General features: G+C 39.4%; 1 protein-coding gene across 2 annotated transcripts; it reads right to left on the bottom strand.

The window, feature by feature from the left end:
• Positions 1-297: 297 nt before the first annotated feature.
• Positions 298-26,913, bottom strand: ip6k1 (inositol hexakisphosphate kinase 1). 2 transcript variants are annotated; one of them, XM_041980109.1, is made up of 9 exons: positions 26,560-26,913; positions 16,077-16,324; positions 14,907-15,052; positions 14,547-14,673; positions 11,124-11,364; positions 10,338-10,519; positions 7,668-7,843; positions 6,938-7,171; positions 298-3,462 (listed from the first exon to the last, which is right to left on the bottom strand). In XM_041980109.1, exons 3-9 carry the CDS (start codon positions 15,021-15,023, stop codon positions 2,953-2,955), a joined length of 1,587 nt encoding a protein of 528 aa, XP_041836043.1. In that variant the 5' UTR covers positions 15,024-15,052; positions 16,077-16,324; positions 26,560-26,913; the 3' UTR covers positions 298-2,952. The 2 variants fall into 2 exon arrangements, with proteins under 2 accessions (XP_041836043.1, XP_041836044.1); XM_041980110.1 differs by lacking the exon at positions 26,560-26,913 and adding an exon at positions 26,295-26,364.
• Between the last annotated feature and the right edge of the window lie 461 nt (positions 26,914-27,374).

The following is a 27,374-nucleotide window of genomic DNA, read 5'->3' as shown; positions in this document are numbered from 1 at the left end:
TTTAGCTGTACTGTCAACAGATACTGTTTGTCCTTTCCATCCCAGTTACTCTTTCCATTGTAACCAGCCGGGTTATAATGGGACTTTTTGTGTTTTGTTCCACAATTTGGCCTTCCTAACAAAAACATTTATATTTCGAACAATCAGAGGCATATTTAAACTCTGTGGCACTATATAATAACTGCATTGAATCTAAATGACTTCATATGACCCAGAGGTTTCATCTGCACAAGGTCTCCACTTGTTTAGAAAAGCCCTGAAATATACTTGTCTAGATGGGAATCACAACACAAGGCAAAAGCTTCTGAAAGATTTAATCTCACTTACTTTCACTGTTTTAACAAACAGTCAGGATGATGTCAGATGCAGAAAATGCTGCTATACAAGTCCGATCAGTCACTGAGGCTAATATCCATGACGATCTCAGAGGTCACGTCATCACTGCTGCTCGAGACTCTGTGAAGACTGGAAGAAGGACGCTTGAAGTGGCGGTGAAAACGGAGTCAAACCGGAGGATGTTAATGTCCATGCAGTTCCTTACCAGTTTGACAGATGTGAAGTGAAACAAACAAAAGACTCCAAATGCCATCTACATCTTTTCTAACACACCCACACATACATACACACACATGTTGAACAGAGCTTCCCACCAGAGCAACAGCTCCACATTAGGCAGAAGTGCTCAGTGAGCGGACTGAAGTCTGGACCGAAGACCTGAGTAAGCTCTAACAATACTGCTCAATACACTCTAGACATTTCACACATTATGTCTCTTAATTTCTTTACATTTTATACATTTAGAGGGGAAACATGTAAAAAACAAAACATTTACCCGTACATGTGGGTTACGGTACGATAAAAAAAATAAATTATTACCTTGAGAAACCAAAAATAAAATATTAATATCTGCTCTTTCTTATTCCAGGTCCTGGGGTTGAGTTCCTGTTGTTGTCCAGCAGGGGACAGCGCTGCATCAAGGCCAGCCTCATGTAATTAGAAAGGGAGCATAAATAGACTAATCTGATTGGCTAACGCTTTCTAATCTGGACCAATCACATGAGTTCAAGTGAGACACTGTTGCCACTGCTGACAGTTACAGGATATTATATAGATATATATATATATAATTTATTAATTTTGTGATTTTTGCTGACATTCCTCACTATCGTCATTATTATTATCATCATTATCACAATAATATGTATTATAATATATAAGAAAAATATAGTTTTATTATTCGTCCATACCTCTCAACCCTGATAAATAAGGCTGGTGCTACTCTTTTTTCATGTATGTCTGTTAACAAATCCCATGATAAGACAAAACATACGGACCAAAAAACACAACCCTCACAAAAAGGTCCAATTAGTTCCTGTTTCTGGATCTTTGGATCTGTTACTTCTATTATTCCACAAATCATCACAGCACATTGCTCTACTTTGTAATCGAAAGGAAAAAAAAAGGTTAATTTGAGGCCCATTCGGTGGCTTGTTCTGGATGTTTCACACAACATAAATGATAAATCCTCAAAGCATTTAAATGACAAATTTACTCTAAAAGCTAATAAAGCTCCAGGAGAGTTAATTAAATTTTTTTGGTATGTATTACAGGAATTTCCTGAAACCTGTAGTTTTAATTTAACAATAGCTCTTTTGACCACTTTCAGCTGCAGGTACAGTAAGTGCATATTTGCTGCTCTAGTATCTGAAACTGCAAATACAAAAATGGAGCTAGCATAATAATAATTAGTCTCAATTTCTTGTTTGAACCCATTTTGACCTTTTCATGAGATTTGCTGACAATTATAAAAAATAAACATGAGTACCACCATGCCAGATTTGGGAAAGTGCCACTTAATATTACACAATAACCCAGAAGATGATGTCACAGGACACTGACTACTAATTGTTTTTGAATTGATCCCCAAAACAGATAAACACTGTTTAAAAAATGATCTATATTCTTCATGAAGCCTACTTCTATGAGGATCATTTCTGCTGCATTTCATCATTATCTTCCTTTCCTGTGGGCATTGCTGCACTCTGAACGGTAAAAGGAAGCAGTCCCTGTGTCTCGTCACCATCTATTGCTTTAACAGATACTTGGATGTGTTTCTGACTGCGTTTTTGATTTAATGCTAAAAGAGTCATTTAACCTGTCCAGGTTTGGTTTCGGTAGAGGCGTAAGAGTGAGGAGAAGGAGGTGGGGAGAGGGAGGGAGTGTGAAGGCGGGAAGTAAAGTGAGTGTTGGTTAACTTCGGTGGGCAGTCCCAGGGATTCAGCTCACAATCAGACAGGACACTTTACCCACAGTGCTGTCAAACAGCTCAACCAACAACTGTTCCTAAGATGTGTGAGCATCTATCTATTCTTGTGAGGACCAGGTTACGTTTTAGACTTCGAGAAGTTAGGATGTCCTTCAAATGCCTGTTATAGTTACCGTGATGTGATGTTTGAGTTCCCTATGCAAAATGTGATAACTGTTTTTTAAATTATGAAATTTGAAAACGGCTGTGTGGATATTTAAATGTCTTGATAATTACTTAGTCTTCGCCCTGTATTTTACATCTCATCAGATTACACTGCATTGTGATGGTAAAGTTTAGGGAATGTAAGAGGCCAATGAGGATCCTCACAATAATAGAAATTCAAACTTTGTGTTTGTATTTTGCAGCGATGCCGATGTTCTTTATATCATATTTGCTATTTTCAGCTATTTTGGCTCCGCTGTCTCACCTCCTAGCTGCTGCTATAGTAGCTTCTTGACTGTAGAAAGGCCATGTTGCCATGGTGATATCCTGATAAACCCTGTTCCTTATTTACAGCTGAGGTGTTTCAGTGTTTCAGTTTTTGAGAATATTGTGGCACAACCTGCACCAATGGTACAACCTGAACTAACTCACAAGTGTGTGAGTGTGCGTGTGTGTGTATGTGTGTATCAGTGAGTTCTGAGCTATGGCAGGTTGTCGTCTCGAAGGCTTTCTAGTATCTTGACCAGACTTTCCAGTCCGAATACGTAGCCCCGATCCGGCCCATCATGCACTGCTGTGTCGCCACGGAAACCCTTAAAGGTGGAGTGGGCGAAGTCGATCATACGAACATCCACAGGGGGGGGCTGTTTCCCCAACGGAGCAGGAGGGGAAATTAAACTGGGAACTGGGGAGGAGTCTGGATGTGCGTGAGGCGAGGGGGGGCGGGGGACAAAGGAGTGACAGTCTGATTTGGTGAGCGGGGCTTGTGTGGAAGGGTGAGGGGAGGGCGAGGGTGGGGCCATATGTCCAGGTGCCTGAGATGACAGTGATCCTGGGTCTGGGTTCTGGCTCATGTCTGTTTCACAGGGAACATCTGGGGGAGGCGGGGCATTGGGTCCTGGAACACAACTGGACTCCACAGGGGCTCCAGGAATCTTCTGCTGCCAGGTTGCATGCTGTCCAGAGTGAAGGACTGAAGGGCCCTCAGGTTCCTGCAGACACCACCAAATACAAAACATCAGAACACAACTCAATTATAAAATCAAAAAGGTTTCACCTTAAAGAGGCTCTATTATCCTATTTCGACTTTTCTGAATGTTCTACAGTGTTTTAGTGTTGAATATTCATAAGACACTGTTTTTTTTAATCACATACACGCATGCTTGAGTTTTCTAGTGTGTCTCTACATTTAGGTTCCATGGCGATAAAAACAACAGCTCTCAGAGAGTTTTTTCTACTTCAATATTTCAGTGACACTCTGGAGGGCAGAGGGGGGCTCGGTGGTTAGTCATCTTCTCCAGTTTGTGCACGTTCAAAAGAATAAAGGCACACCCTGCTCAGTGTAAGGTGGAAGACACGTCGCAACGTTTTCAGTGTAAACATTAAACATGTCACACAAGAAATACTTCTTTAAGCTCTGAGGGAAAGCTACATTTGTTCAAATTCTCAAAGGAAACAACGGCTAGATAGCAATGGATGGAGTTTGTTTTTGGGAGCCAGCCACAGAGTTGTACCAACGCTTGTATTTGTGATCGACACTTCACTGAAGACTGCTGGATGAATAAGGGCCAGTACAACGAGGGGTTTGCCAAGGAGCTGAAAGGAGGGTCTGTTCCTACAATCAAGGACCATGTTTCCGATCCTGAGCCACAAGCTGTAAGTAAAACCGAATAAGTTGTCTTTTGTGTTTTGATAGCGTGTGAGCAATGATCAAACTCAAGAAATTAACCCACACTTACTTTACCTGATTGCTACCAGCAGGTAACACACACATGTAATGATGACCAGAAAGTTAGCGATCAACACTGTAGATGGAAATGCTACAAACGTTACAACCAGGCTAAAACCACCCAGCTGGTTAACCACGTGAAACAATACCTGTACATGGAGTGGCTAGAAATACAGCTAACTATAGTGTAACAATGCATGAAAGCAAATAGCATCTTTACCTTATCTATTTCTTGGCAACAGACGTTTTCAACCTCTGTTGGCATTGTGATACATTTGCCACATGTACACCCATTAAAAGGATTATGTACAAATATATTAGGCGAGTCAAGGACGGCAAATAACGTTATATCAAACTATAACCGGTAAGCAGTATTTACCAAACAGATTCATCCGGCTGCATTCCTTGCTGCAGGTTGCTGAGTTGTTCAGTCTTGTTTTCGGGGTCTGATTTGGGTTCAAACAGCTGTATGTTTTGTGTTGAAATTGTTTACTAAGTATTTTTATTATTTCAGTTTGTTTATGAGTTCTGCCGGTGTTTCTATGACGAAAACAGTACGTGCTGCCGACAGCTACCCCTGGCAGTTGACCAATCAGATGCAGCCCGCATCAGGGGGAGGCGGGGCTCAGGGTGAAAGAGTCTCATCCTGCTTGTTTCTGTCAGAAGGTGATCTGAGAGGATCGATATAAAATTAAAAAAGTGGTATGTGGAAAAATTCTGGATTGATTCCTGCCCTTGTGGACTCACATATTAAAATAACTTAGTTTGAAATGAGCATAATAGACTCACTTTAAACAAAAAACTGAAGACCTCATGGAGTATATTCATATTTTTTAGTTGCAATTATGAGACCATCTGACATCCATTGGGGAGAGCTGACTGTTCAACGGCTGCTGCTCAGTTCTGCTGCATGCACGGGTGGGACCTTAGTTTGCAACCAATCAAATGTGAGGATATCAGGCTCATACCAAGATGATGAAGAAAGGGGGCAGACACTCAGAAGACAGCAAATGTAGTGGTACAGGGTAGGCATGTCGGAGGGGGACGGTATGTGAAAATTGAAAAATAGGGAGCATATGGCTGCATTAATGATAGTGGAGACAGAAAAATTGAGTGCAGAACTTGTAAAGTGAAAATATCTGACCCTTTATCTAAAGTTTAGCCCTTATTTATTTGATTTGTTTGTTGTGGTTCTGCGTTCAAGTGGTTGTTTAAGAGTTGCATTAAAATGTTAAATTGTAACTGTAGTTTTTGTAACAAAAAAAAAAGAAAAAAGCATAAAACAAGGTTTTTCTGAAAATACTGAAAAAAAATGTTCTTACCAACCACACAACCATTCATAATTGGTAAATTTAGCTAAAATAGCAGCTCCAAGTAATACTAAATGAAGAGCCATTTGGGAGTTGTCTGCCTGAGGTCGGTTATGGCATAGCTGACGCTGGTGAGTTTGCTCTTGCACTCGAGCGTAGGGGGTACACGTCGTTTTGGTGTTGTGTTTTCAGTTTCAGTTCTAATCTGAAGGTGGCAGCAGGGGTGGTACCGGCCAGTAAACTCACCAGGTCGGAGTTCTTTTGATGGTTCACTTCAGTTCCAGTACGTATTTTCTGGTTTAAAACAACAATGGTATCCAACATGGTTCACTGTCTTTATTAGCTTGTGGAAGAAAACGAAGAAATAATTCAATCAGCCTCTCCATTTGATCCATTGGGTGTTTTTAAAAAAGATCCAGAAATCCAGAAACTCGTAATCACAAATTGACCAATCATAAGGGAGTACTTCCTCGTAACCGTCTGCGTAGCATGGGTGCACGTCAGGTCTGGAAGAAGTACGCGTCGGGCCTCCACGGAGTAGTGCCTTCAGCGGTGACGCAGACGCCGCATGAGCATAAATCCACCTTAAGAGCCGGCTCTTCTAAGAAACAGACCTCCCATCACTGTGATGAATGATGCAATCCCTACATTTCCTATGAACCTATGAACACTATACCATGACGCATCATCCATCCACTGGCATGCGGACTTTAAAGAATTTAAAGAAACATTTATAATTAAAAACATTCAGTTGCTCCTATAATCTGGTTTATATTCTCCCCAAAATTTTAGCAAGTGGAAATTTTGACAGGCTAGTAACTTCAGCAATCCACCAGCCACACTGGCATTTAGAACATTGGCTTGATGTGTACGTAAACGATTACAGGCTATTTGTGTGAGGTCCTGGTTTCCACAAGCAGTTTCTGCAGGGCAAATATGATTCATGTGACTGCATGTTTCAGTGAGATGCATCCATGTGTTTATTCACAGGAAAAATTAAGAGGGATTTGCACAGTATCAGTTTAAGTTGTAGCACTGCATTGTGTATTTGTAGAAGCTATTAAAACTTTTTAATGAAAAGACTTATAATTGAGCATTGGCCTTGCACATTTAGTTGAATCTATTTCCAAGAAATGTCTTCTTTTGTCCCCACTGTCACCCTGATTTGGATTAAACAGATGTAATAAATGGATGGCCATTTGTGTTATACTTGTTGAGTCAGCTATTATGTAGCATCACATGGGACAACTTTAGATTAAGGCATGATTTTGTTTACAATCAAGGACTTTATCTGCTCTTAAAATTAATAATGTCCTAGATTTCAACTGTATTTGCCATTTTGAGCTCCTGATTGATCCGACTAACAGAGAAGCACATCATCAAAGATTTATTCTGACAACAATGCAAACATGTTAAACCCAGACTCACCATTCCCTCATAGATGATGAGCAGTGAGGATGAGTAGAAGCGATAAGATGCCTGCCTCTCTAGCACTGCCTTCAGGCTGCGAAGCTTATTCAGAATTGGCTCAAAGAGGTCCTGCCTCAGGCCCTTTCCGTTGTGCAGGTACTGGTAGAGGGCCTGGCGAAAGCCTTCTATCGACAGGCCACGGCCATAGTACTTGTTCCTGCAGAGGTAGTGCCCGGTATTTAGCTGGTACACCTGCAGAGACAGACAGATGGCATCTCAAAAATCTCGTTTTACAACAAATGCACAACTAGACAATTATATACCAACACTGCTCACCATTTTTTTTTTAAGATACTTCCTTATTGTCAGTGCTTAAATATGCGTGCATGTACATGCATCAAACTACCCAGGCCAAGTGACTACAATGTCACCATGATAAGGAAGTATTAGTAAATCTTGCATAATTGGCAGTGCTAAAGGTTGTGCTGGCAGTACCAGTGATATGACATTTTTTATGCATTATCTGATCTACCACCTATCAAGAGACAAAACAGGGACAAAAAAATCTATACCAATTAAATAACAAGCCAATGCTTTAATATTTTTTAAAGCGTACACTGCTTTTACAGTGTTATTCTACCCACTTCAGCTTGATGAAGCGTGGCATTAAGTTTGGTACGACAAAGATTGAGAAAAGAGCCAATGCGACTGCCCCACCAACATGCAGCAGCGTGTCCTGTCATTCTACCTGCATGCCACACACTCTGACTCCCAGGGTTGCTGAAGTGCTCTGTTCACATTTCTTCATTTGTCTGGCTGCCTTCTCCTCAGAGGCGTCATCTCCGTGCTGCCTGGTACCCATCTTCAGGTCCAGGATGCAGGGGTATGAGAAGTGGTGAACAACGTTCTCCAACAAGAGGAATTCTGGTTGAAACGCAGCATTAAGGAGCAAGCAATCCCTGAATCTGAATAATTTCTTTTCACATGTTTATTTTCTTAAATCTAGTTTAATTAATCAGTGAAAAGAAACATTAACTTAACTAAACTAAATCAACCGGAACTAAATCAAAGTAACAAATACAGTGCATGTGCCAGTGTACAGAACTGCAAAATCTAACCATTTTGTCACAAAGTTTGTTAAAATAAATTATTATTATTATTATTGTTATTAATAATAATAATAAATTAATTGTACTAAGAACGCCATGTTTATCTGCAAAAATTACGTAAAAGAAACAAACAAAAAATCCCCATATATTAAAAGAGATTAACTATTTTTTGCCAATTAAACATTTAAATGTCCTTTTTGTACATTAAAGGTCCCATATTATGCAAAATTCACTTTTTAATGGTTTTGGAACAGTCATACTGGTCCCCCCGCATGTGTAGGAGACCCGTAAGTGTGAAACTCTTTCAGGCGCTCTCTCTCCCCCCTGCTCCACCTCTAGGGAAGTAAGCGCTGAAATGAGCTTGTTTGAAAGCGTGTACGTTATGACGTCATAAGGGACAATAACCACTCCCCACAGAGCGATGGACCTGTCTACCGGCTCTCAAAGCCCGCCCTCTAAAAATCACCTAGCGCCCAGTGTTTTTCCCTCTTCGGCAACCCTCGTTAGCGGACATGGCTAAGCGACAGAAGCACTGTTCTGTTTGTGGCTGCATAAATGAACACGAAAAGGTTTTTTTACTTCCATCCACTGAACCCACGAGGACTGAGTGGATTAATTTTATTTTTGGAGGAAATGTACCCGGAAAACTTCCAAAGGTTTTGCATGTCTGTGGCCAGCATTTCAAAGAGGACTGTTTCCACAACATGGGGGCATGGAAAGCAGGCTTCGCCAACCGTTTGAAGCTGAAGCCAGGTTCAATACCAACTGTCCGTGACACAGCTGGAGAGGTAAGAGCTGGCAGTTATTTTATCGTTTCGGCCTTATTAGTCTGATAGCTTGAAAATATATTAACCTGTCAATCACCTCATGACGGGCGATGCGATGGGCGGAGCCAACAGCTGAGCTGCTGCACCAGGGTTCCGCCCACCATAAACGGCACATTTCTGAAGCTGCTAAAAAGAGGGAGGTGAAGAGAAGCCGCTGCACTCAAACTGAGGGTCGATTTGTCCATACCATGGCGGAAATATTTCATTTAGATATTAATGAATGGTCTCAGATTGGGAATAAAGTGTATAATATGGGACCTTTAAAGAATTGATCAGTTTTTAGAAATTCATTTTACATTTACCATTAAACTGGTAATTTTTTATTTAAAATCACATTTAATACAACTGATAAGCCATATCTTTTCTTTTTACTTCCATTTCTTGTTTTCCTGTTTGTTTCTGATACCACCTCTACCAGGATTCATGGATGAAAGTAAGCAAAGAATGTCATGATCTGTGGGTTTTATGTTCTATTGCAATCTCTTAGTTTCTAGTCTTTTGTTGTTTTTTGAGTTCTGTATTTTTTCCTGCTTTAATTTGTGGAGTTTATTCCTCTTGTGTATTTTGTATACATGCTCCAGGTTTTCCTTTATTCCCTGCCAGTTCATTGTATGTTTTAGTTGTCACTTCCATAGTCTTCATTTGTTTGTCAGTACAGTCGTCTATTCTGTGGTTGTGGCTTTTGTTGAATTAATCCCTCATTCTACCTTCATCCACATCTGGTGTTTCAGTCCTGCATTCGGGTCCTACTTCCTCGTCTCCAGCTTCCATAATTTATAACAAGAGAAAATAGAAAATAAGCAGCAAGGATTGCAAAACTGGAAACGGATCATTTCAAGTGCCCCATGCATCTGCACAGTAATAAAAAAGAGCCTTCAAGCTTGTGACATGAAGACAAATGGACTTTGTAGAGGGCAGAGTGCGTGCTGCTCATACACTCTTCTCAGCTGTGTTTTCCAGCAGCTGCAGGCTGCTCTCTTTGAAGCCGCAGATCAAAACATGAACTTTAACCTGATAGCCTGTAACACCAGCAAGCCTCCTCTTGATTCCCTTTCTCCTCTGTACACACTCACTCATATCTGCATTCAGTACCTTGTACTGTACGGATAAATACCCCACTCCATGACTGAACAGGTGCTTCACTGGTAAAACTGTCAGACATGCAAACTGTAACTGGTTTATGTGAAGAATATGATTTGAGCTGGCTTCACTACAATGCCAATAGTTACCCTGTAAAACATGCTTGTATATTACAGTTGGACCTACTTACAGTTCTGGTTGTTTATGGTTATTTTTATCTTTTAAAATCCCTGTTTACTTGGTCAATTAGACAGTAGAGTTCAATGTCACCCGTATCTTACCTTAACAAGTGTTTTGGGGAAACAAAACAGCAAAAGAAATTAACCACAAGATTTTGAGGTGTTTTTCTCACATAAAAAAATGGCTGACTATTATGCTTTTTGACTGGCTGAGTAAGGATACTGAAGAGTTTGCGCTCCTTGGATTCGGACCTCATGCGGCTAAGCTGCTGTTTGTGGCAGCGGAGGCTCCAGGGATTGTGGCTGATCTTCTCTGAAGTCAGACCACTGTTCCAGTCCAGCATCTGGAAGGGAACGTCCGAGTGGATCTTTGGGTCGAGCCTAGGACTCTTCAGTTCTCCAAGACTGCAAGGAAGGAGGAGAGGGGGCCGTTAATGTAATGAAAATACTGCTGGTGATCCTCTGCAATAAGTGCAGCGTCTGGTGTAGACCGAAAGATTTAAATGCCCACTTTACATATGCTCGATTTATCTCTGCACTTACTATGAACTACACTTCTTACCTTTAATGTCATGATCTGCTTAGCTAGTTAGAGAAAATGAGCTCTTTCTTTTAGATCACAAAACCCCTTTAAACAGGAACAAAAATGATCATGTGGTGGTTATGAATTCCTCCTGTGAAGACTAGGGCAGCGCATTAAATTTCCTGACTCACCTTTTCTCTACTGGAGAGATGTCAGCATAATTAAAAAATTAAAGGGACTACATGTTCTTATGGATATTAGAGAAATAAAACTAACAAGCTTTTTTTCTAATTATTACTTTATTTTTGACCTTTTTTTATATAGTAACAACACAAATATATTCTACAGTATTTACGCTGATATAATATTGCATTAAATCTTCATAACTGACATTCAGGAATCAGAGAATATTTTACTATAAATCTGAATATTTAGTTTACTGTCAACTGACAAACGTTGATTATTCTACCTTTTATACTCGCTTACTTGTCAGAGGTGTCAGTGTCATGTGTCTCCCTCTTGTCCGACCGCTCCTCCTTGTGTTCAGAGGAAGAGGAGGAGCGATGAATGCTACGGCGGGAGTGTTTCCTCCTCGGCTGTTCCCTCTCTGGGGGGTCCCGCTCCTCGTGCTCTGCGGTTCCTCCCTCCATGTTGCTCTCCACGTAGGGGTACGCCACCAGGTTGATGTAGCCATCAGAGTCGCCTTCAAAACACACCAGCACAACACCTGGCAGGACAGCACAAAACAGAGATGAGATCATTAAAAACATTAGTCACACCCATTTAAATATAAATGACATAAATATCTTCCAGTGTACTCTAACATATTTAGCAGCTCAACTAAAGGTCATTTTTTATTAAACAATTTGTTGCAGAATTATAATGTGATGACGTCCCAGGCCTGTGGCAGTATATCTGCTCTGCTGCTTTAGCTCATCCTGGACCAACAACAAATCCAGGCTTGGTTTTTACTGTCAATTGTCATCTGTCGTCTGTAAGGAAAGATATACTGAATCATCTTGAAATGTGATTGGGAAACTATATAGTTTCTCAATCAGTCAGAAATGTCATACAATGATTTATTCAAACATCAAGCATGTTGTCCCTGCTAGCTCAGACACTGGACATCCTCCCCATTTGTCCAAATCTAATTTTGCTGTCTGTGTCCTCACAAATGGGGAATAAGCCCCAAATATCGAGTTAAGAAGTAACGTCGGCTTTGATGCAGCCGTTTCCAATATCCAAAACAAAAAGTTAAGTAACCTTAAATTTAATCCAAACTAAGGAGAAAAGACCAGTGTTTGCTCTTGCCTGCAGAAAACCTCTACCTCCAAAATAAGCCAAACAAGGACAAATTTCATGTGATAATGTCAAACAGTACGAGGATAAAACAACCTTGACAGATTCAGAAATATGTTCCTGGGCAGCTGTCTGTCTGTCGTTATTTAATCAGCTGGACAATGCTAGCGGGCAAAGATCCAGGGATAAATATAGACTCCTTATGGAGAGCTGTTGTCACCAGCAGGGAGGACTGGTGACAATACAGACCTATAAGGAATACGACCACTATGTCTCTTCTAAATTAGCCCACTGCGCTAGAAATATTAATTACAAACAACAGTCTGTGTATTTTACATTTACTCACGTCTCTCTAATTATGCAGATCAGTCAACAATTCAATATACAAATCATTTTTATTCCCGATTGGTTATCTGGTCGTTCATTTCCTAATTAAACCAATATACAATAATGTATGTATTTATTTAGTTTGTACAAGGACTTACACTCCACACTTCACTATGGCAGCTACAGGTTTAAAATATGATAAAACTAACAATTGTAAAATATGATAGGATAGACTTTATTGTCCCCGTAGAGAAATTTGTGTTGGGCTTGATGCTATTCCCTTTAATGCCTTCATATTACAAAAACACAGCATCACACAGTTAACATAATGACAAGAAGTAATTCTCTCCATACTTGAAAGCGCTCGTTCACCTGACTTCCCTTTACCAAGAGACCAATCATATTTTCAGGGGTGATCATGAACATTAAATTTGAGCTGTGTAAAAAGTGTCCTGTTGGTTATTTTGGGAACCTTTTATCTGATAATAACATTTGACTTATGCAACGGCTTTCTTTCTGCTGTCTGACTGTTGATTGACATCTGTGATCGGCAGCTGGCTCTCCAACTCCTCAACTCAGTCTGTCAGACTTTTGGAGATTTTGCTGAGAATAAATTGGGATTGATTTATTAATTTTTTTCAGATTTGTAGCTTCACTGTGTCTGTTTTTATTGAGGTGCATCAACAAGAGCATCGTTGGTTTCGATCCGTTCAGTGTTGGTACTTGATTACCTTCAGCTTAAAACATCTATAGTAGCCAACGTTAGCTGGTCCAGGCTCTGGTCTGATGGCACTACTGTACATATTCATACCTTTTGAGTTAAAATAAGACACAGCTGGTCTATTAACACTTATCCTCCCAGGCCTATCCTAAACTAAAATCAATGCTTCAGTCTCAAACCATCATGCTGTTGTTTACTGGTTCATTGTGACAAACTTAAGAAGAAAATCTTATCAGAACACAGCCATTATCATTTAAGTTGTCAACTATACCAACTCTTACAAATTACCTCCGAGTGCATATTGGAAAGCATTAGGAATGTCAGTGGATGTACCGGCTGTCGACGTTTGTTTGGGTCTGTTACTACAGCAAAAGACAGTCAAAATAGTTACAGCATGTGGCTGGTGATGAAGAGCAGAAACAACACTGCTGTTCCATTAAACATCTGTACTTCCTTCCTTCTCTTTTATCGTTTGGTCTCTCCATCTTCTGCTGCACACAGGGCAATATTTAGAGCTGTGCTTGACTTACTGGGTAACCAAAGCCAGGCTGAATCCTCTGCCAGATCCTCCTCATATTATTAAAGATTTAAAAATAAATAAATAAATAAATAAAAAAAGACAACCTTCTTCTGCCATTCTTCTGCAGTCTAACATATGTTTGCTTGATGTTTACCTTCTTTCAGCCACATAACATTTGAAGACATGCATCATGGAGTGTTTAACTGCATTATGAGTAGCTTGTGTGCATCTATACACAAAACTGAATTAAGTAAACACACGTGTATTGTTGCATCATGGCTGAGGTGAATCGGCCGTAATATGACAGTTGTTGACAGTAACACAGAAGTCAATGTGAGTTCATAAAGCAAAGAGGAAACAGATATAAGCTACAAGTATGTTTAGGAGGTTTGTCACCATCTGGCCGTGAGCTTGATACTGGCCAAACATTATGATTCTGCAGATCTGAGATAGTAGCAACACTTTGGCACATATTTTAGCCAGAGAGCAGCCAAGCTAGAATTTACAATGGAAAGTGGAGATATTATTTAGATGTCCAGCTTCTGCATCTTCAAGTGGTACTAATGGTAAAGACCATGCTTAAAAACAGCAGCATGATAGCTATCAAGCCGTAAATGCAGCTATAGATTTAACTTATCTGTCACTTTATCTGCAGTACGATAAAAAAAAATAAAAATATTAACACTCTTTTCACTGATCTAAGTCTAAGGTCTGTGTCAACATGTCCTGTGTCTGAGTGTGTTTTGTTTTTCTTACAGTTAGAATCACTTTAATTTTTGAAGGATGTGGAATCATGGCTTTGTCCTTTGTATAAATCTGTGTATGATGCAGATAATCATTTTCAGTACTTTGACATTATATATGCTCTTAGGGCATTGTTTATTAATATAATTGTGCTGTTTAATTGGACTACCTGAAAGCATAATGCACCAAGTATAATGGAGTGTAATGGAGCTACAGGAGTGTGTCTTACAGAGAGGCTAGCATGAAGAGTTCACTAATTCCAGCTTCTGATACCAGACATCAGTGAGCTGGAACTGACCTTTATACTCTGGAGTGAACTCCTTCATCTCGGGAGGCAGAGACTCATAGAAGCGCTGCTCTCTGCTGATCAGAGGCTTACACACTGTGTGGTCATCATACCGCATCATACTGGTGTGGCCCCCCACCTACAAGCACGAAAAAAACACACACACATGAATAAGCTAATGGGAAAAACAGGTGATGTAAACAGTGAAAACAGGAAATCATGAGCTTCAATACATGCATTTTGTTTTTTGGCCTTTCAATGTTGGTAGTTTTTTTTTTTAACAAGTTTTTCTGTTACAAGAGATAAAGTTGCATATCAACAAGTTCCATCAAGTTCCATCTTTATTGATCGGCATATGTTGTTCGTGCATACCTGATGTATGAATGGTTCCAGAGGAACGCCTCCTCCCCGTGATCGAAGTGAAGCCCCTCCCCCTGGCCCCACCCCCTGTAACTTGCTGTCCATGTTGTTGGTGTGAGGGAGGCACATGGCTCCTGGCGGACGCGTCGCACCTCCTCCTGCCAAGGAGAGAAAGATGATGACAATGAGAACTTCTGAGGATTTTGATTGTGCTTCACAAGTCTGCTCTTTCGGTGATTCAGCTCCTGGAACGCTTCCTTTCTAAATGTTTGGAGACCCATTTACACACCCATTCACACACTGGCGGAAGCTACCACGCAAGGCTTGGTCGTGCTCAGGCTCAACATGGTCTCTCCGGGCCGGGATCGAACCCACAACCCTTGGGCTGCAGGACGACCACTCTACCCACTAAGCCATGCCGCCCCTCCCCGTGTATGCGTGGGTTCTGTTAGGGTACTCTGGCTTCCTCCCACCGTCCAAAGACATGCATGTTAGTTTAATTGATGACTCTAAATTCTCCCTCGGAGTGAGTGTGTTTGTGTGAATGGTTGTTTGTCCCCTATGTGTTGGCCCTGCGATGGACTGATGAACTGTCCAGGGTGTACCCTGCCTCTCACCTGTTAATGCTGGGATAGGCTCCAGCTTACCCGCGACCCATAATGGACTAAGCGGTTCAGAAAATGAATGAATGAATGAATGAATGAATTAATAAATGTTTGGAGACATTTTGCTTTTATTTGTACAGCACAGCAGAATTATGGCAGACAAGGGAGGGCAAAAACATGAGGATAATGTCTAAACACTGTGGGAGTTATATAAAAACATCAAAGAACACTGCAACAAATTAAGAGATTTGTTGCTGAATGATTTTAAAACTTGATAACAATCACATTTTTTACTTGAATGGTTGGTGGTTGGCATGGTCAGATAGAGCATACAGCATCATAAAATGATGAGCCTTATCAACTACGACAGAAAGGATGCTCTCCTTTTCTCCTATATTTACATTCAAACCGACTGTTTTTTGCAGTCATGACTATGTTACTTTCGCCTAAATTTGACACCGGTGACTTTATAAAACTTCTCCTGCTATGGTCTGGACAGAGGAAGCCACAATGACCTTTATCTTTCGCACTCCATGACTGGCAGAGTTTTAACACAGCAGCATGTTCCTGGTCTTACCCTGGGCATGGGCTCTGGTGTGCAGTGACGGGGAGGGGGGGGCACAGGGCACCACGGGCTGCTGGGAGCGCACGCCGGCCCCAGGGGGAGGCGGCGCCAGACCGAAAAACCACCTTGCAAAGCTTCCAATAAGAGTGCTCCAATCCACCGCCAGCAGCACAGCGACCCAGTGAGGGCAGGGGGTGGGGGGGCAAAGAAGGGGGGGCAACAGGAGGAGCAGGATGTCAGTTAGGCAGGGTCTCCACTTCCTGCAGAGAGAGGATAAGAAAGAACGGTGAGTTTAATTAGTGCATATTCAGCACTATGCTCACTGGTTTTTGGCCACTTAAAAGAGAATCTGTATTGTAAAAATTGAAGCTAAACACAGATTTTATCCTAAACCAGAACCATACTGTACATGTGAGCGTTTTCATCCAGACTCAGTAAACAAATCCTGAGAGTAAATGTCTGAGATGACTAATTTTTGAAGAAAAAACTAAACAAGGAACCAACTGGAGTACAAATCAAAATTCAAAGTGGCTGAGTGAACCTGCCAATTCCTCGTTTCATTATAAAAATATTACACATAAACCAGTATCCTGGCAAGACCCCAAACGCCTGAATGCATCAGCTGTCACAAACATACACACACTGCATACAAACATAACTGTGTAATGAGAAGAACATTTCCTGTTAATGAATAACTATTAGCTTCTAATATTCACTCAATTTACACTCTAGTGTGGAACAATTTCAATCTCGGTTTCAGCATCAAATAAATGGGGGAAAAAACTTTATTAATTCCAGAGGGTAACTGCAATTCAGATAGGAAGAAAATCTAACAGCTTGCAACAATAACTGTTCTAGGAACAAAAATAATTCATTTATTGTTTAAGAAACACCATGTTTTGGAACTGCCACAAAAAACAGTAAACAAATAAAAACAACATACAAATATAACAAGTACTTCCTTAAACCAGGTGAATTTACTGTTAAATATTACATTTTTTAATTTACACTTGGCAAAATATTACAATCAGTTCTTTAAATTTTAATATGTTGTTTCCATTTTTATATATCTATTACACTGTGATGCAAGTTCCTGTAGCATCCTGTAGAGTATGGTTAAGTTAACTTTGACAACACTCACAATAATCTACTAGTATTCTATTTACAGTGGAATAGAAAAATATCTATAACAAAGGTATGAATGAAATTCCCATAAAAAAAAAAACAAATTTCGAAAGAAACACATATTTTCCTGTTTTATTGTGAGAAAACTTAACCAGCACAGAACCCATGATCTGAACACATTTACCACCCGTGGCTCAAACAGGAAAGCCACACACCACCCTCCACTTTAGCCAGAGCGGCCAGTCAGGAATGTGAGAAGTATTTCCACCGGGCCACTTCACAGTAGAGCCAATATTCCAGTTAGAAAAACAGGAGAAAAAAATGGCTGCTTTCACTATCATTACCACACTTCCATTAATCAACACATTAATCCACTGTTAATGTCTTTATACACTTAAGGCTGTCGATTGTTGCAACAGACTGGATGGATGCCACCACCCCAGAATATTCCACCCTGCCAAACTGTTTGAGACCACACAGTCTTGTTTCATAAATTCTGTTTGTGTAGTGATTAAACGTGTTTTAAAAAGAAGAGGAGGAGATTTTAAGACAGAGCTGAAAAGCTCACAAGCATAAATTGAAATGTGTTAACGGGTGAGCAGCCAAATTTATGAAACTAAAAGATATTTTTCAGGAGTACAAACAAGACCAGAGCTGGAATGATGATGATGATGAGTCTGGTAATTATAATGGAATGTCAAAATGCCCTATAAAAAAGCCTTAGGGTAAACCCAGTACACACTGGAGAGATTACATCTTTTGGCTAGTTGGGGCTTACAGTCCCACTGAAAGAGGTGGAGGAGACAGCTGGGGAGATAGAGGTCTATGGACCTCTGACTGGACTGTTGTCCATATAAACAGGTCCTGGACATTGGAAAATCGGTTCATGTCAACACTGTTAGGCGGACAAAAAAAATCAAGTCACCTTTCACAAATTGTTTTTCTAAACACAGAGGTATGTCAAGTTAATCAGGATAAGTTATGTTACCCAAATCAGTTTAATCCATTAACTTCATGTCTATAAACTCACTGTGCTGCATAGCACAGCTATTTAATCAATAGTTAATTCAAGCTTCTCAATGCTACAGTATGTGGAGAACAGGAAGAAGCTCACATCCTCTAAAAGCACCTAGATGCCCTCACACTCATGTACACCGAAAAGAAAATCCTGTTGTCCACTGACAGACACGATAATATAGTTGAAACCAGTACAGTTTCAAGCACAGTGAAACAGACGGCCCTAAAGAAACCTGAATAACAGTAAAAATGATGAGAAATGAAGAATCAAACTGTTTTTATTTCCCTAATTTCTTCCACAATAAAAACACATGGACTGGTTTTGGACATGAAACTCCTGGGCTGATAACTGGTTTAGCTCTTTCACCCACGTCACACCAGTAATGTACTTGTGGATGAACTGGTGTGAATTCACAAAACCTGGTTCCAAATTATACTGGAAAACCTCAAACCACTGGAGTGGAGGATCTCATAGCAGCAGGTTAGTACTCAACATTTTTGTTTTTATAATGTCGTCTCTCATGGGATCACCATCTTAAATCAGTGAGTGTATACTGGTGTTAAAAGCTGCTGTGTTCCAGCTTTGCTGCATCAATTAGAAGTTGAAGTTCAAAACCTAAACTTCCAACAAGTTACTGAAGAAATGCTTCTAACTTTTACAAGGCTCTTTTGTGCAAACTAATGCTACTCAGCACAGGGCGCACAAATGTTATTAAGTTGAAGAACAAACAGTCTGGAGTCACAATGCAGTCTTGACCCCAGCATGAGCCTCAGATGCAGGCTTAAACCCACATATGGGTACACACACATTCACATGGGTACACACACACACACATTCACAGGGTGTAAAACTGTGTTTCCCTTGAGCAATGAATTTTAAAATTAGAAGCAGACTATAAACATCAGGTCACATCTGCTCTGGCATCATTGAAATCACTGAGATTATTTATGATTTCCATCCCATCACCCCGAGAGGAGCTGAGGAGCAACGCTTTACTCGGGTATTAAGGAAATACCAAGACGATAGATTAAAACCAAATTTTTTACTGTCAGTTGCTGTAGCTCTTAACTTGTCATTCTAGCCTGAAGAATTGCTGTGAAATGCAAAATGAAATCACAACACAAATAGAAGAGTAAATGAAATAATTTAAATAAAATCTGCTGGAAACTTCATGTAAGCCATGAAAGAGCAAAGCTGGAAAAATGCACTGCAATTACTGGAAAAATAACTCACATTCTGGATCCTAAATCACTACATATACTATATCCTTTACTTTTTAACCCTATATATCTTACTGTGTGGGGGTCTGGGGAAACATCTAGAAAAGCACTCTACAACCAATATATACACTTCTGATAAGAACTATAAGGACAATAAATAAAGCAGGATACAGAGAACACACAAATTAACTGATTTTATAAAATCATGCACACTGAAATTCATGGACAAGGTAAATTTAAAATAGTGCTAATAATGTAAAAAAGCAAGAAATAATTAATTACCAAACATATCCAGAGAAAGAGAAGGAGGCTACAATCTAAGGGGAGATCTAAAATTTAAAAATTTTAAAAATTTAAGTCAGAACAACAATGAAAAGTATGTGCATAACATGCTGTGAGATGACCTGTGGAACAGTCTGGAGCAAGAGATAAAGCAAAACACAAACATCAATATATTTAAAAAGAGGTATAAAAAATTACTGATTAATCGCCAATAGCTACAGTTATGTCTCCTGGTGGTGGTGGTGGTATTATTCATGTTTTATTTGATTCAACTGTACCTTATTTACTTTATTATACATCATTCACTATCAGCTGTGATTTTTAAATATCTCATGATTCTGTATGAATCACAAGGCTTTGAGCTCTCAACTGGGGATATGAAATTCAAAATACAACTGGACATTGCCCCTTGGCCCATTGCATCTCGTAAAGGTATGTGATAATTACACCATAACATCTACCTATCCGCCCTTTCTTTATACCCGGTTTATCCAGCTCATGGTCACAGGACGTTGGGGCTTATCTCAGCTGTCACTGTGGGAGAGGTGGGACAAATCACAGGGTATTTCACAGGGTTAACTCAAAGACAGACAGCCACTCATACCTGCAATCATTTGCGAATCACCAGCTGACTGGGAGGAAACCAGAACCTCCAAAAACCAATGGGTCTACAAGGGCACCATGTAAACTCCCCACTCAAAGACTTGAGATGAGGTTCAAACCAGGAGTTTTCTTACTTACATTGAGCTTGATTTAGCTGGGATTGTTTAGCCATGTTCAACTGACACCAGTGTGACATGTCTTGACTCTGGCGAACATACAGGAAGATTTAGGGGTTTTCACTTTAGATGTCTTAACAACAATTAGCCTCTCTGCATTAGGAGTTTTCAATGAGCCAGCACAGCAGTTAAATACAACAAAAGAGACAACTGCTAGATTAAAAAAAATCACCCCCAGATTCACCAGCAATGACGGATATTTTATCTGTAGGCCCTAGACTGTTGAGTCTCATCTGTTTATGTGTGTGTGTCTTCACTGAATTTGTCACAAACTGATGACAGGTGTGTGTCCAGCAGGCATATTGAAGTGTGATGCAGCACAGAACTGTGAATAGGTTGGTGGAGGGCAAAGTCAAGGACGACTTACCACCTCTTCTTTCTCCTCAACACAATGACCACCTTCCTCTCCTATCTACTTCCTCCACAAATCCCCCCTTTTCTAATCTCTTTTATTGTTTGAACCCTTCTTTTTCCAAGGACAGAGTGATTTAAATAACTGCAGAGTAAAACACATTAGGCTGTTACTTTATTACTGGATATTATATTTTACAGTTACTGGGGGTAAAAAATAATAGTAATAAAGTACATTAAAATATTTAATTATCGTTGCATACTATGCCATGAATTTAACATTTTTTAATGCTTTGCATTTTCAGTCAAAAACTATTAAAGCAGCACTATTGAACTTTATCAGATTTCTGCACTTTGGCTAATTTGTTGTTCCATCCTGTCTCTTCTCTGAGCTCCTTCCAGCTAGCAAAGGTCAGTCTGATGTTGTCTCATCGCTTGCTCTGTCACTTTTTCTCTTTCTTTTCTTTGTTTCCTCCATAATGTCCTCCTGTGTTTCTTTGCTGAATCAGCCACAGTATGGCTAATGTGTTGATATCCAGTTGCTGGAATGGTGCCTTAAAGCAAAACACAGCTGTCAAGTGATGCCTGGGATGGAAAAAGAAATGCAGAAAGTGTTGTTTCTCAGCCTCAAGATCCTGCAGGGCAGTGATGGTTCCAAAAATGTGCATAATGAACATCAGAGTGGCATCAAAACAAGTAAGAAACACAGAGTTTTAAGGTTGGAAACTTATGTAGTAAAATGGATTTTTGTACCAGGCTTTAAACATGTTTATTTCTGCTGTGAAGTTGGTCTTTTTAACATGGGAGTCTATGGGGATTTGCTCTGTTTTGGAGCCAGCCCCTAGTGGATGAGGGGGGAACTGCAATTTTTTGCACTTCCGCATAGGCTTCACATTTTACCGACCGAGGTTGCCGCTTGGAATAATCAGATAATTGTAATAATCTGATCTGACATGTCTAAAGGCACTTCTGAAATACAATATTAAAAAAATCTTTGTCAACATTTTTAAGTCCATTATTTAGTTTTATTTTCTTTTGTTTTATTTGCAGTACATATTGATCCAGCTCCTTAACTTCTTATTTTTAAAACATCCAGTCATTGTTGAACATGGCGGCCTCCACATTCTTAGCGTTATTTGCTAATGCGGGAGCTGATAAGCTGCAAAATAGACTTCACATGAATGTTTTACTTTGTTAATACTCCAACTTCCCAATGCTGCACGCCTTTTTTTATTTTCTTTTGTGTTCCGCCCACATTGTGATGGCGTCACTTCGGTCTTTTCAATAGAAGATGCTGAAAAAACTAAAGTGATGCAGTCTATCACTGCAAAAAACTAAATAAAAACAGATATCAATATCTATACACACAAGGACATTAGAGTATTGAGGAGAAATTTTTTGATTTGCTAATCCACTTGCATTGTCTGATAACTCCAGAAATCAGGCAAGATTTTTGGTGGGCATGTAAACAGACTCAGTGAAATCTCTCCTTTCAGACATCTCCTCTCAAACAAACAAACAAACAAACAAACAGACAAACAACTCCACCTCTAATCTGTCCCCACCCTCGTGTCCTGCCAGGTGTAGTGAATAACCTGAGCAGCCATCCAATCAGCTTAGTGGATCTGTGTGAGCATATTTTACGTCATCAGCCATCATGGTGACAAAGCCGCTGGGTCACTACAGCGCCACGGCGCTAACAGACTGATTAAGCAGCTATTTCTGACTGACTGAACATAAGTTTGTGTTGAGGGAATCCTCCTGTCCTTCAGTAAGTCAGAGATGACAGAGCCAATTACAGACTTCCAGCAATATCTAAGAGTAGATGTGCAGTTTGCCACTGCGTTGTTGAATTTCAAGGGTTGTAGTGGATCTGAAACACATTTATCATTATTAGAAAAAAACGTTTAGCCAGGCGAAGGAGTGTGATTCACTGAACACTCAACTTATTATTATTATTTTATTTTTTATAAATAAAGAACATTTAACTACAGCTTCCACTAAATCAGAATGAAAAAGGATGATGACATAAGCATAGATGTTTCATTCAGTTTTTGTAAGAAAGCATGTTTTTGCACTTCTTGTAACATCAGTACGATGGACTAAGCATCACTTACACTGCTGCATCAAAACAACATAAAAATATTAAAACAGTTGCAGTGATGTTTTTCTTTTTCTACTTCAGTGTAAGTCAGTTAAAGTGAGGTTGGGTGAAAAGCTGCAGGTTTTCACTGCTCTCTCAACATACAGCATACCAAAAAAAACCAGACAGAAAAAAATGTTTTTCCTGAACTACTTTTTTGGACTAAAGAAAGAAAAGTTTTGACGTCAGTATTCAAAGGGTGACGAACACCAGAAAAGAAAATTGGAGACACATTTACACTAGCTTGTAAAAAAAATGACACTATTTAGACGTTTCTGGCTGAAGTCCAGCATAACTCCTCACTCAACTCTTCTCTATATTTCCTGACAATGTGAAACTAATGATATGCTTTTTTAGTCACTAAAACGTTCAAGCAAATTGTAAAAAAAACAGTTAATGATTTTTTTACAACACCAATTAATTACTGACTTACCAAAATAATCTAATGATTTCAGCTACAGGTTTAAAAACTTCTCTGCTTTAACACAATGTCCCCTATTTGTTCTGATTTTATTTTGGCTGACACTTGACTAAAAGTGCTTATAAACAGATACTTGTGTCATCTCCAATAAAATCAAATGAGGTAATGAGATTCTAATCTTTCAAAAGTCAACAACATGGACATGGGGCGTAAACATATTGAAGATGCAGCAAGGGATGTGCTACCGCCTAATCTACACTTCATTCTGGGAGCTCTGGATCAGGGCATCTGTGGTTATGAAGCATCATTCATTTATGTATCTTCCCAAACTAAAATCAATTAACCACAGAATTAGCACAGAAGACAATGTCTGAGTTTGCCACAAAAAAGAAAATAGGCTTGTTTGCTCTGACTTCTTTTTAAAAATATGTTTTAATACTGTTTGACATGTTAACCTTCTAAAAAAAGCTTCCCATCTTGAGATGAACAATCCTAGCAGTCAAATCTAGACAGCAAAAAAATAAAAATGATGAAATCAATCTAAATTTTCAATCAAATAACAGCCGCATGCACCCTCTGCTCTTGTCTGCTTTTCGTCTTGAACAAGTCAAATAACAGGAAATTGGCTGGGAAAATTATGATGAATTTAGGATTAGCAGTTGATGTTGATGCCAAGTCATTTTACGGAAATAACAAATCTTATTTGAATCCGTTCATTCAGATGGAACACATTAACTTTACATCTGTGTTGACTGAAAATGATGCTAAGGAGCAAAACTATCTGAGCGTCTCTCACAAGAAAACTGCTAAAATCAAGAGTGTTAGAATAGAAACTCAGAATATCTAACCTTTTTTTCCCCATATTATTTTCTTTTTTTAAATTTGATGCTCCGAGCAGGGAAGCTCACCTGTGGACTATTACAGCTGGATAGACGTAGGTTAGGAAGACCAAGAATTAGATAATAAGTGGTGATGGCCTGTGATGTGATTAATATTTGTGGCAGAAGAAGGAAAGTAAAGGAAATGAGAATGAAGTAAATAAAAAGGAGGAAATACATTAAGAACAGGAAACAGTGGAGAAAAGGAAATGGCAATGAAACAGATAGTGAGAATGGACAAGAAGGCTTTGACGGAACAGAGAAAGTAGTGAAAGAGATCCAGCTGTTTTACAGTATCAAGCAGTCCAGCATGAAGTGACCCCAAAAAACACACATCTGTCAGTCTAAAAAAAGACTTACAAAATATAACCAGGAAAACAAAACAAACAAACACAGCTGCTTCCATGTCCCTTGAAACAACTAAACAGCTGCAGAGCAATACACACACACACACACACACACACACACACACACACACACACACACACACACACACACACAAACACACACACAAACACACACACACAGAATCTGGAAAACAATCTGTCCTATCAACAACAGACTGTGAAAAAACAGGTCATATCAGTCAAAACCCACACATGCCTTCCATCTGGGCTCTTTTGACACCATAAACCCTAGACTCTGGGGTTGCCACAGCAACCACAACTCACAACATGTCAGTTTGTCAGAAGATAAGCCTGTCAAGTTAATAATGGAAACTTCAGTCTTAGTAAAAATCATCACTATAGTATGAATGGGTTTCTGACATTTGGGAATCAGCATTTAACACCAATGAAAACATCATGAATAAACAGGGAACTATTTTTGTTCAGGGTTAGGGTGCATGTACCACAGCAAGTGTAAACAATAAGCAGAAATGTGTTAATGGAGGCATGACCAAACACAGAAAGATTCATAGTGGCTGATAAGACTCAGTGACAAAGTAAATGTGGGCGTCTGCATCATCGTTTCCAGAAGTCTCAACCGTTGTAGTTGTCCAAAACAACTGAGTTTCTGGAAAACTTTTTTGGTAAAAAAGTCTTTTCAATTATATCTTTTTAGTATGACTGCCATGGCTCAGCAGAAAAAAAGATCATCCACCAGTGTGAAAAAAGGTGGTTCAATCCCCAGTGTCCTTGGGCAAATACTGAATCCCGCACTGCCTCTGATGTACTCATAGATGTGTTAAAGTCTTGATTACATATTTATTGAAAATAACATAATATTTGGAATATCTAACTTTTAACAGTTCCTATTTTGTTACTTCAGATCATATTTAACTGTTTATATTGTAAACAGACCAATGCAACTTTGGAAATAGTGGAAAAATGTCTGGTTCCAGACATTTAATTATTTGAAAATTAAAGAATCACAGGCTGGTCCTATATTATTACATAATAATTTCACAGCTGGCATAAAAAACTTTTATGAGGTGACTTATGTTCCTAAAGACATGACAAAGCTTTTAAAATATGGAGACCAGGAGACAGCAAGCTTAATTCCAAGAGAAAAATGTGGTAAGGACAGAACAAATACCATACTGTTTCTTTGTACATTGCGATTATATAGTAATGAATGATCTAAAATAAGTCTGTCTGACTGCTGACCAAGAAGGAACAGGTTATTTTATCAAGATATTTATATCCACATAAATAAATACGCATTAGTATGTACTGGCAATGAGTGGCAAATCTCTAGTTCCCATTATGGTCATTTGTGGAGCAGCATGATAAAGCAGTCCTGGATCAGCAATATGACAACAAATACACACGTTCAGCAGCATGGTCAACATCACATCTAGCACAGATGAAGCAATCTAGTTGACCAAAACCCAATAAAATGTAAACTTTTACATGTCAGGGAGCAATAACAATTTGATTATACTTATAACCTGTAACAGCACATAAACAACAACAACAAAAAAGTCTGCCGTAATCCATTATACAACAACCTTCGGTAAGATCATATTTACACACAGACAATTTCAAGCTTATAAAACTTTTACGGACCCACCTCGAGCCTGAGAATGACACCAGCCCAGCATCCAGTGATAACCTCGTCAAAACATTAGATGGTGGTGGTGTTAACTGGTAGTTGTGTGACTAGGTGCTACATTACACGTTTATAGACACGGGTATCAGTTAGCGTTAGCTGTCAGACTGGCCAGCTTCTTGACCTTAGCCTGACAACATGCTAAGGAGCTAAGTCGGTTGCACACATTTAAAAAAAAAAAACTTCAAATCATAATAAAACATCACATAGTTTCATATCATCTCACCTTGAATCCCCGTCTTCTTTAAGTGCTGCTCGGAGCCTCTGATTCGGGCGGAAAACACTATGGCATTAGACAGACTCTCTCTCCCGTTTAAGTAGCCTTGTGTGCTAATGCTAGCTGGCTAACATCACGGTTTGACGTTACGCAGTGTCTCCGTTAGATTGCACCAAGCTATCACAATAACAACACACTTTAAGGATCACTGAGTGGACACTGGCAAAATTCGCAGAGGTTACAGTGGGTGTGCTTTAGACACCAGAGAGGATACTGGTTCCCGGTAACCAAACTCATGAACGACGGAGAAAAACATCCAAGAAGCTAACGTCATTACAGTGAAGCTAACGCAGCCTGTTTAGATTTTACAGTTTATTAGCATGACTGCAGCGCTTTGTCGCCACTTAAAGCCTGCAGCTGGGATTGCAGTACCCGTTTACCGAGGGGGTCTTGGATATACTTCCATCTACAACCATTACCAGGGTGCAAACCTTTTAGTTAAGGGATAGATAAAACAATTTAGACAACAGACATTAAGACATTAGGGGCATTAGACATTTTTTATTGCAATGATCAGCTGTCATTCCTGAATGATTTGCACTAGAACAAGGTAGAGCATGATCACAATAAAAATTAAATTAAAAAAAGAAAAGAGCACAATTTTAAAAAAGAAGATATATTTAATATTTCCAAAAGGATTCTGTGTTTCTCTGCCTTTAAGCATTCTGCTGACTAAGCAGGTACCTAATGTACCTAAGCTTAAGTACGTTTATTAAAGTTCTTACAAATGCGGTTTTGAAGTATTCATACTTTTTGCACATGTT

The sequence above is a fragment of the Melanotaenia boesemani genome, chromosome 3 (genome assembly GCF_017639745.1).
Source record: "Melanotaenia boesemani isolate fMelBoe1 chromosome 3, fMelBoe1.pri, whole genome shotgun sequence".
NCBI lineage: Eukaryota > Metazoa > Chordata > Actinopteri > Atheriniformes > Melanotaeniidae > Melanotaenia > Melanotaenia boesemani.
The sequence above is the reverse complement of the archived record's forward strand: the minus strand, read 5'-3'. Positions and strand labels throughout refer to the sequence as shown.